This window comes from Oncorhynchus keta, chromosome 15, assembly GCF_023373465.1.
Source record: "Oncorhynchus keta strain PuntledgeMale-10-30-2019 chromosome 15, Oket_V2, whole genome shotgun sequence".
In the NCBI taxonomy this organism is placed as follows: domain Eukaryota; kingdom Metazoa; phylum Chordata; class Actinopteri; order Salmoniformes; family Salmonidae; genus Oncorhynchus; species Oncorhynchus keta.
Window position 1 is genome coordinate 21,780,176 of NC_068435.1, and position 11,473 is coordinate 21,791,648.

The 11,473-nt window shown below is 42.5% G+C and overlaps 1 protein-coding gene across 1 annotated transcript; it reads left to right on the plus strand.

Annotated features, from left to right (window-relative positions):
• The first annotated feature begins 117 nt into the window (after positions 1 to 117).
• On the plus strand, positions 118 to 6,628 carry LOC118394597 (gap junction Cx32.2 protein-like). Its single transcript, XM_035787951.2, has 2 exons — positions 118 to 1,057; positions 2,004 to 6,628. Exons 1-2 carry the CDS (start codon positions 994 to 996, stop codon positions 3,188 to 3,190), a joined length of 1,251 nt encoding a protein of 416 aa, XP_035643844.1. The 5' UTR covers positions 118 to 993; the 3' UTR covers positions 3,191 to 6,628.
• Positions 6,629 to 11,473: the final 4,845 nt, after the last annotated feature.

The following is an 11,473-nucleotide window of genomic DNA, read 5'->3' on the forward strand; positions in this document are numbered from 1 at the left end:
TTGGTACAGTTTAGAAATCCAAGAGGACAACACATGAAAGTGTAAAATACACTTATTTCCAAAGCGTTTGTCTGACTGTTGTATTAGTTTATGTTTATATGTGGAGAACTTGTTAGATCACGTGTGTATGCTAATCATTAAATCCCCCTATTAGCAGTCTATTTGTAGCCAATGTGGATTTGCGAGCTAGTTGGCTGTGTGCTAGAAGAGGGACAGAAGCCATACTGTTACCTATCCAACATGTAGCAGCTGTCGTCTTGACATGACCATTAAAATGGCTTCATGGAGATGTAGTCTCACGTTACCATATCCCCAAAAATGCGTCCTAATAGCACCCAATCCCTATGTAGTCCACTACTTTTGACTAGGGCCCATACGGCTCGGGTAAAAAGCAGTGCACTATATAGGAAATAGCGTGCCATTTGGGATGCACACCAAGTATCATTCATCACTCTGCTATTTCCGAACGAATGTGAAGAAGCCTGTGTATTGAGGTTAATGGACAGGAGGCCAAGATCGCCACCATTTGGGCACAAAGCTACAATTCTCATTATTGTCCTATAACCTTTAACCTGGTCACCTCAATTCGAATAACATTCTACAATCACGATGCTTCTTTTATGTAGACCCGTCCAATTGTCTTAGTTCAGTGTATTTTGATGAAATATCCTAGCAATGCTTTGATGGTAACATGATTTGGATGTGATAATAATAGCAGAGAGAGGACCCTGCCTGGCATCACTGAGCTGTTTATAACACTTGAGAGAGATCTATAGTCTAGTAGACATACACTCTGGGGAACTGAGAACTTACTCTGGAGCCACTTCTCTCCAACCAAATGAGGTACTTGGATTTTAATTGGACTGATTTGAATTGATTGAGTTGAACTGAACTGGATTGATTGGACTGAAATGGACCTTTGCTGAGTAATCTGGATTGGATCAAGGTATACAGACAGGATCTCTATGGGATGAGCTGCTTGTTGTTTTTATCATGGAGAAGACGGGCCTAATGGAAATACTCTTCATTACTTTCAATCACAACGTCACTTTTCTGGGTAGGTTTTCCTTTCCGCCATGTGCACATACTGTACTGTATGTAGATGAGCCTGTAGATGCTGTATGTATGGGATAGTTCATGTTACTAACACAAAGCTTTTTTTCAAGAGTATCTAACACTAAAATAATGTTTGTTTTACTTGCAATGACTGTGATATGTGGTTGTCTTACCTACCTTAGTTGAATGCACTGACTGTGATATGTGGTTGTCTTACCTACCTTAGTTGAATGCACTGACTGATATGTGGTTGTCTTACCTACCTTAGTTGAATGCACCTGTTGAATGCACTGACTGTGATATGTGGTCTTACCTACCTTAGTGTCTTACCTACCTTAGTTGAATGCACTGACTGTGATATGTGGTTGTCTTACCTACCTTAGTTGAATGCACTGACTGATATGTGGTTGTCTTACCTACCTTAGTGGTTGTCTTACCTACCTTAGTTGAATGCACTGAATATGTGGTTGTCTTACCTACCTTAGACTGTGATATGTGGTTGTCTTACCTGATATGCACTGGTTGTCTTACCTACCTTAGTTGAATGCACTGACTGATATGTGGTTGTCTTACCTACCTTAGTTGAATGCACTGACTGATATGTGGTTGTCTTACCTACCTTAGTTGAATGCACTGACTGATATGTGGTTGTCTTACCTACCTTAGTTGAATGCACTGACTGTGATATGTGGTTGTCTTACCTACCTTAGTTGAATGCACTGACTGATATGTGGTTGTCTTACCTACCTTAGTTGAATGCACTGACTGATATGTGGTTGTCTTACCTACCTTAGTTGAATGCACTGACTGATATGTGGTTGTCTTACCTACCTTAGTTGAATGCACTGACTGGAAGCTGCTCTGGATAAGAGCATCTGCTAAATGACCAAAATGTAAATGTTTAAGTGTGTGTGAGTGAATATTGAATTGATTTGCTGTTACTGCAGGGAAGACATGGTTGAGCTTGATGGTGGTCCTGAGGTTACTCATCCTCCTGTTCTCTGGCTATCCCCTCTTCCGGGACGAGCAGGAGCACTTTGTGTGCAACACCATCCAGCCGGGCTGCACCAACGTCTGCTTCGACTGCTTTGCTCCCCTCTCCCTCTTCCGCTTCTGGCTGTTCCAACTGATCATGCTCTGTCTCCCTCACCTGATGTTCATCTCTTATATCATCCACAAAGTATCGTCAACTCTCCGTATCAGAGGGAACTATTTCTCTGGGAGCAGAAGTCAGACCGGAGCAGGCACTCTGTGCACCCCTCTACATGCTCTACCAAAAGGAACACCTATCTTTGTAAGTGCCTATCTTCTGGATGTGATACTGCGGATTCTGCTGGAGGCAGCGTTCAGTGCCGGACAGTACTACCTCTATGGCTTCTCTGTCCCCAGGAGCTTCCAGTGCTATGAATTTCCCTGTACGTCCATGGTGGAGTGCTACATATCCAGCCCCACAGAGAAGACCATCATGCTCAACTTCATGCTGGCGGCTGCCTCCCTCTCTCTGCTACTGAACTTGGCAGATCTTGTGTGCTCTGTGCAATGGATGGTGACACAGAGGACCAGGAGAAAGGGCAGACGGTTGATGAAAGGTGGGGTTGGGGAGGACATGGAAGTCCTGTACAACCAGAACCACAAGACCCTCAAAACTGTCCTCAAGAGAGGACAAAGTCACATGGACAAACCGACCTTGAACTGTAAACCAAACGGTGACCTTTCACACAGAAGAGTCAGAATAAATGATGAGACTCGCGTTAGGGTGGTTGCCCAACCACTGCAGGGGAGCAGGCTGCCACGGAGGGATGCAAAGATTGAGCCGCTATTTCACCCCATTCCTATGGGGGCTCCATGGAGCGGGCACTTCGTTCATCCCAACCACATCTCCCGTTCATCTTCCGTCCCTCTCTCCCGGCAGTTAGAGAGAGACCCAGTAGTAGTGTCACGCCAATTTACACCCTCACAAATGTACAGTGGTCGGAGGCATGGCCAGTCCACCATGGTAGACGCAACACTCCTGGAGCAGCATCATGATAGTGCAGAATCCCGTGATAGGCTCCTGGACGACATCAACCTGCAGGATGTAAGGGGCTCCTCAAGCTCTTCCAGTGATTCTTCTTCCTCATCAGATGCTCAGTAAAGTAGATTGTTTTATTTAGACCTATGTAATTCTATGCGAAGCAGCAACACAACAATGGGAGAGCTGTGTTTTTTAGTTCAACAACTCTGATGATTTACTCATTACATACACTTAAATTCATTTTTCCCCAAATTGTAATAATAGGCTACATTGCATTTTGCTGTTGTGACTTCACACTTTCAGCTCTACAAACAGAATGTGTTCACTGTATGTGTTAGCTAACAGAATTATAATGGGTGATCCAATTAATGCCAGTTAGTTGACCTTCAATAGCAATGATGGCCGCACTCCGCTGTTGTTCAGCTCACACGGTCTTTCATTGGGTTCCCAAACAACAGTCAGACAAGACTGATGTGCTCCGACTCATCAGAAGCTAAGACCACTTGGAGAACTGAGGGAAACAAAGGAACATTACTCCTCTACCAGGGTGGCAGGTAGCCTAGCGGTTAAGAGCGTTGGGCCAGTAATCGAAAGGTCTAATCCCTGAGCCGACTAGGTGAAGAATATGTTGATGTGCCCTTGAGCAAGGCACTTAACCCAAATTGCTCCTGTATGTCACTCTGAATAACAGTGTCTGCTAAATTAATAAATTGTAAATGTCAGGAGGGGCTTTGCAGGAGGCCAGTGATGGAAAAGTTGAGGTGAATGCAAGCCTACCTACTGTCAACAATGCTGTGGATGTCAGCTCAAGTGTAAATTACATTTAAAAGTCAAACACAATGCGCTGCTCTACAACGTGCCTTGGATTCAATCCTGGCCGAAGCCTTCGTGTTGTTTTGAGTGTAGGGGAGAGCCATTTGTTACATTCAGCATCACCCCTTCAAGGGAAATATAGTTTTCTTTCTAACAAAGATATTTACATATATTTCAGTATGTTGTGCATCCCTGGAAATAATTTTAAAAACAGTTTTGAAAACATACACTATATATACAAATGTATGTGGACCCCTTCAAATGAGTGGATTTGGTTATTTCAGCCACACCGTTGCTGTATAAAATCAAGCACACAGTCATGCAATCTCTATAGACACACATTGGCAGTAGATTGGCTGAAGTGCTCAGTGACTTTCAACATGGCACCGTCATAGGATTGACATTTTAGTCATTTAGCAGATGCTCTTATCCAGGGCAACTTACAGTAGTGAGTGCAGACATTTTCATACTGGTCCCCCGTGGGAATCAAACCCATAACCCTGGCATTGAAACCACCATGCACTACCAACTAAGCTACAAAGGATGCTATCTTGGTGAAAACCAAGTCAGTTGGTCAAATTTCTGACCTGCTAGAGCTGCGCCAGTCAACAATAAGCGCTGTTATTGTGAATTGGAACCGTCTAGGAGCAAAAATGGCTCAGCCGCAAAGTGGTAGGCCACTTAAGCTCACAGGATGGGACCGCCGAATGCAGAAGCGCGTAGCAGGTAAAAATCATCTGTCCCCGGTTGCAACAATCATTACTGAGTTCCAAACTGCCTCTGGAAGCAACGTCAGCACAAGAACTGTTTGTCGAGAACTTCATCAAATGGGTTTCCATGGCCGAGAAGCCGCACACAAGCCTAAGATCACCATGGCAATGCCAAGCGTTGGCTTGAGTGGTATAAAGAACGTCCACATACTTTAGTAGTGTATCTTTTCCAAAGAAAGTGGTCCCTTGGAACAACTTACGTAAGTGGGTGATGATGCTGGTCGGTCAAAGGTTAATTCAAGGAATGGGGTTGTGGTATATGCATCTTAAATGTATGCCTACATTCAGATATAGTTGTCTGGGACAGGGATGTTGTTTCGTTTTTCAATTCGTAGGCAAGTTCTCTACATTTATATCATTTGTTTTTTAAGTAATTATACAGACTATTAAACATTTATGTACACATGGGGCTGCCATAATCATTACCTTGTTTGTTTTAGGGCTCCCGAGTGGTGCAGCTCAGTGCTAGAGGCATCACTACAGACCCTGGTTCAATTCCAGGCTGTATCACAACCAGCTGTGATTGGGAGTCCCATAGGGCGGCACACAATTGAGCCAGCGTTGTTTGTATAGGGTTTGGCCGGGGTAGGCTGTCATTGTAAATAGGAATTTGCTCTGACTTGCCTATTTAAATAAAAATATTTTTAAAAGTCCACGAAACAACAGGGTCGCGTAACATCTGAATAAGTGTATGCCATTGTCTTTACTGCCCTCCACTGGTAGATAAATGAAAGTGCAGATACAAGAAAGAACCACTCTGCCAGAGATACTGTATGTAGATATTTTTCCTTAACTGTGAATTATTTTTATATTTTAAATCATTTTTATTTTCTGAATTTGTTTTGCAAGCATGATGTTTGGTGTTCACATGGGAAAACCACAACAGTGAGTCAGCTCCTACTCAACCTTATTGATCCACTGTTCATATGCATCCCAAATGGCACCCTATCCCTAAATAGTGCATTACTTTTGACCGGAGCCATGTTCATCTGAAAATGATCCAACCCTCACTGGTCCTATATGCTGTTGGTACAGTACTCAGATATCATGGTTGACAGAAACTAGTGATATATTAATATAGGCAGAGAATTCAGCATTGAGCATAAGAGAACATCAAAAATATATAACATATCAACCTGTCCTAAAAAAAAACAAATTGTTAGATTTGGTAAGAAACTCCGTTCTCCTTCATTTAGTATGATACATTACGTTAGGTTACATTATGAATGGAATAGCAGTTGTACAATATCATAGAAATGAGAGGACGTAGAGTATATGTTTTACTTGATCAAACAATAAATAGCATACGAATTGGATGTTGTAACTTATAATACATCTTGGAGGACATATAGTATTATAAGTCTTTCTCTGAGACCAGATTGCATGTTGCGAAGAGAATTCAGTAGGATTATATGTTTGTTGTCCTTGGTGACAGAAAAATCCATTCTCACTCCTTGGATGTTGATGTCGGAGTAAATGTAGAGATCACTACATACAATGGACGATTCCCAGCAAGCCTACAGGGTTGCATTCATTATTGCGAACCGTATCAAAACGTAGCAAACTGTTTTGCAACAGAAAACGAAAACGAGCATTTCTTACAGGATAAAGTCAGAAAGTCCCTTCCTGTTTTAGTATGTTTTCTTTGTTTGGGGCCTAGTGAATATGACTCTGTTGTGTAATGGAAATAAGTGGAGATACAGTATACAGGCTATTAGTGTTCTCTGTGTATTGAAGTATTAGAAAACACTGTCAGGGTTGAGGCAACATAGAATAGATATGCAAAATTGTTGTTTTTCCTGTATATGGAAATGGAAATGGAAATGTCATGCATACATTGACTTACTCACAAACTCATACATACACACTTTCACGGACATGGACTGACAGATATAGCCATAACCGTTGACCTATGCCACTCTCACCTCTAGTCTAATTTTGAGTGATGAATGAACGATGTACAACCCTGTCTGAAGATATAGTGGTAAAGGAATTAGAGAGCCTGCTTCACCGAACATACACTGAACAAACATTTAAACACAACATGTAAAGTTTTGGTACCATGTTTTATTACGTGAAATAAAAGTTCCCAGAAATGTTCCATACGCACAAAAAAACATTTTTCTCAAACTTTGTGCACAAATTGTTTACATCCTTGTTGGTGAGAATTCCTCCTTTGCCAACATAATCCATCCACCTGACAGGTGTGGCCATAGCCATGAGAAGTATGGGTGCAGAGGGTTCTGCAGCACCCCCTGGAAAATTAGAAGAAAATATATATTCTAATAGAAAAAACATTTCTCACAAAGGTAGTGCATTGGGCCTTTAATAGTTGTGTATTAGCAGACCGATATAGCAGTCTGCAGCACCCCCTGGAAAATTTGAAGAAAATATATATATTAATAGAAAATGGGCAAAAAGATTTGTACAGCACCTTCGGGATCGTCTTAGACCAGCCACCTGGGTAGCTGATGAAACTGTAGGTTTGCACACCCGAAGGATTTCTGCACAAACTGTCAGAAACCGTCTCCGTCCTCACCAGGGTCTTGACCCGACTGTAGTTCAGTTTCGTAACCGGCTTAAATGGGCAAATGCTCATCTTTGATGGCCACTGGCATGCTGGAGAAGTGTGCTCTTCACGGATGAATCCCGATTTCAACTGTACCATGCAGATGTCAGACAGGCTGTATGGCGTCATGTGGGCGAGCGGTTTGCTGATGTCAACATCACATCGGGAATAGAGTGCCCCATGGTGGTGGTGGGGTTATGGTATGGGCAGGCATAAGCTACGGACGACGAACACAATTGCATTTTATCAATAACAATTTGAATGCACAGGGATACCGTGAAGAGATCCTGAGGCCCATTGTCGTGCCACTCATCTGCCGCCATCACCTCATGTTTCAGCATGATTATGCACGGCCCCAATGTCGCAAGGATCTGTACACAATTCCTGGAAGCTGAAAATGTCCCAGTTCTTCCATGACCTGCATACTCAGACACCCATTGAGCAAATTTGGGATGCTCTGGATCGTCTTGTACAACAGCATGTTCCAGTTCTCGCCAATATCCAGCAACTTCGCACAGCCAGTGAAGAGGAATGGGACAATATTCCACAGGCCACAATCAATGGACTTACTGACTGCCCTCCCCCAGGTGGTGAGGATAGGCAACAACTCATTCGACACGCTGACCCTCAACACGGGGGTGCGTGCTTAGTCCCCTCCTGTACCCCCTGTTCACCCACGACTCCAACACCATTGTTAAGTTTGCTGATGACACGATGGTGGTAGGACTGGAATCGGAGGGCCGAGCACGCCCCCATCCACATCAATGGGGCTGTAGTAGAGCAGATCGAAAGCTTCAAGATCCTCGGTGTTAAGATTATCATGGTCCACACACACCAACACAGTCGTGAAGAGGGCACGACAATGCCTCTTCCCCCGCAGGAGGCTGAAAAGATTTGACATGGGCCCTCAGATTTTCAAAGTTCTACAGCTGCACCATTGAGAGCATCTTGACTGGCTCTATCACCGCAATAGCTACCTGGAATATCTGCATTGACCCGCTTTGCACTAACTCTTTTGACTCATCACATACACTGCTGTTACTGTTTATAATCTATCCAGTTTCCTAGTCACTTTATCCTTACCTACAGTACCAGTCAAACGTTTGGACACACTTACTCATTCAAGGTTTATTTTTTATTTTTTACTATTTTCAACATTGTTGTCAAGCATAGGTGTAATAGGTGGCAGGGAAGTCAGGCGCAGGAGAGTCAAATGGAGTGTAAATATGGAGTCTTTTAATAAAGTTCCACAAACATGGGTACGAAGACCCGACGGGCACCTATACAAACAATAACACTACACTGACAACAAATCAATCTCTGACAAAGACATGAGGGGAAACAGAGGGTTAAATACACAACAGGTAATGAATGGGATTGAAAACAGGTGTGTGGGAAGACAAGACAAAACCAATGGAAAATGAAAAAAGGATCAATGATGGCTAGAAGACCGGTGACGTCGAACGCCGAGCACCGCCCGAACAAGGAGAGGCAACGACTTCGGCAGAAGTCGTGACAATTGTAGAATAATAGTTTAGACATGAAAACTATGAAATAACACAAGGAATCATGTAGTAACCAAAAAGGTGTTAAACAAATCCAAATATATTTGATATTTTAGATTCTTCAAAGTAGCCACCCTTTGCCTTGATGACAGCTTTGCACACGCTTGGCATTCTCTCAACCAGCTTCATGAGGTAGTCACCTGGAATGCATTTCAATTAACAGGAGTGCCTTGTTAAAAGTTCATTGGTGGAATTTATTTCCTTCTTAATGCATTTGAGAAAATTAGTTGTGTTGTGTCAAGGTAGGGGTGGTAAACAGAAGGTAGCCCTATTTGGTAAAATACCAAGGCCATATTATGGAAAAAAAACATTAAAAAAAACAAAGAGATGACAGTCCATCATTACTTTAAGAGATGAGGTTCAGTGAATATGGAATATTTCAATAATTTTTTACGTTTCTTCAAGTGCAGTCGCAAAAACCATCAAGTGCAACGACGAAACTGTCTCTCATAAGGACTGCCACAGGAAAGGAAGACCCCGAGTTACCTCTGCTGCAGAGGATAAGTTCATTAGAGCGACCAGCCTCAAAATTTGCAGCCCAAATCAATGCTTCACAGAGATATTTTATATTTGAGTTTCTTCAAATAGCCACCCTTTGCCTTGATGACATCTTTGCACACTCTTGGCATTCTCCCAACCAGCTTCATGAGGTAGTCACCTGGAATGCATTTCAATTAACAGGTGTGCCTTGTTATAAGTTAATTTGTGGAATTTCTTTCCTTCTCAATGCGTTTGAGCCAGTCAGTTGTGTTGTGACAAGGTAGGGTTGGTATAGAGAATATAGCCCTATTTGGTAAAAGACCAAGTCCATATTATGGCAAGAACAGCTCAAATAAGCAAAGAGAAATGACAGTCCATCATTACTTTAAGACATGAAGGTCAGTCAATCCAGACCCAGAGTTACCTCTGCTGCATAGGATAAGTTCATTAGAGTTACCAGCCTCAGAAATTGCAGAGTTCAAGTAACAGGCACATCTCAACATCAACTGTTCAGAGAAGACTGCGTGAATCAGGCCTTCATGGTCGAATTTCTGCAAAGAAACAACTACTGAAGGACACCAATAAGAGGAAGAGACTTGCTTGGGCCAAGACACACAAGCAATGGACATTAGACCATTGGAAACCTGTCATTTGGTCTGTCCACATTTGAGATTTTTGGTTCCAACCGTGTTTTTGTGAGACGCAGAGTTCGTGAACGGATGATCTCTGCATGTGTGGTTTCCACCGTGAAGCATGGAGGAGGAGGTGTGATGGTGTGGGGGGCTTTGCTGGTGACACTGTCAGTGATTTATTTAGAATTCAAGGCACACTTAACCAGCATGGCTACCACAGCATTCTGCAGCAATACACCATCCCATCTGGTTTGCACTTAGTGGGATTATCATTTGCCACACTAGGACAATGACCCAACACACCTCCAGGCTGTGTAAGGACTATTTCCAAGAAGGAGAGTGATGGAGTGCTGCATCAGATGACCTGGCCTCCACAATCACCTGACCTCAATCCAATTGAGATGGTTTGGGATGAGTTGGACTTCAGAGTAAAGGAAAAGCATATGTGGGAATTCCTTCAAGACGGTTGGAAAAGCATTCCTCATGGAGCTGGTTGAGAGAATGCCAAGAGTGTGCAAAGCTATCATCAAGGCAAGGGGGGCTACTTTGAAGAATCTAAAATGTTGAATGTTTTGATTTGTTTAACACTTTTTTGGTCACTACATGATTCCATATGTGTTATTTCATAGTTTTGATGTCTTCACTATTATTCTACAAGCTAGAAAATAGTAAAACATTAAGAAAAACCCTTGAATCTGTTGGTGTGTCCAAACTTTTGACTGGTACTGTATATGTACATATATCTGCCTACCTCAATTACCTCGTACCCCTGCGGTTTGACTCGGTACTGGTACCCCGTGTCTGTAGTCAAGTTATCGTTACTTATTGTGTATTTATTCCTTCTGTTATTATTTTTGTTATATATTTTGCATTGTTGGGAAGGGCCCGTATATAAGCATTTCACTCTTAGTCTACACCTGTTGTTTACATGTAACAAATACAATTTTATTTTATTTGGGACACAGATCCTAGTAAAACCCGAGGGGTGGCCAGCAGTCCATCTGGCTGAAATCAGTAGTCAGTTCATCTAAAACTGAATAAAATACTTGCTTTGATGTTTTCCTTGCAGAATCCTTATGGAATTGTCTCGATGTTAGCCAATGTACTGTATACGTTGATGTACAATATTCTCTATACATTTGGATTTTCTGTCACAGTTATGTGGCCTTTTTAACTGTGGCACCATCTTACTTCTGTATTCAATTACAACAGATGTTTCTCAATCAATCAGTAGACAAAGACACCATTCAATGTGCCCTTATTAATAAATGGCACCCTATTCCCTATGAAGTGCATTGCTTTTGACCTGGGCCATTTGGGACACATGCTATGGATGGCCTCTAAGTGATGGTCCCTTCCTGTACCCACTAGTGAACTTCCTGTTTATCTTGGCAGGAGGTGGATCTGGCGTGACCTCCATAATCTCATTTCCTCTGTTGATTTTAGCCTAGAGTGTACACAGCCTGACCTGCAAACACATGTGCATGCCCTGACCTCTCTGCATTGGATTGGAAGAATCTCTGGCTACGTCCCAAATGACTAGGGCTGGTCAAAATTAGTGCACTATATAGGAA

What these genes read in the sequence shown, in the direction of transcription:
- LOC118394597 (XM_035787951.2), top strand. Translation starts at nt 994, where the DNA reads ATGGAGAAGACGGGCCTAATGGAAATACTCTTCATTACTTTCAATCAC. An exon ending in TCACAACGTCACTTTTCTGG is followed by an intron (nt 1,058 to 2,003) that starts GTAGGTTTTCCT and finishes CTGTTACTGCAG; the next exon opens with GGAAGACATGGTTGAGCTTG.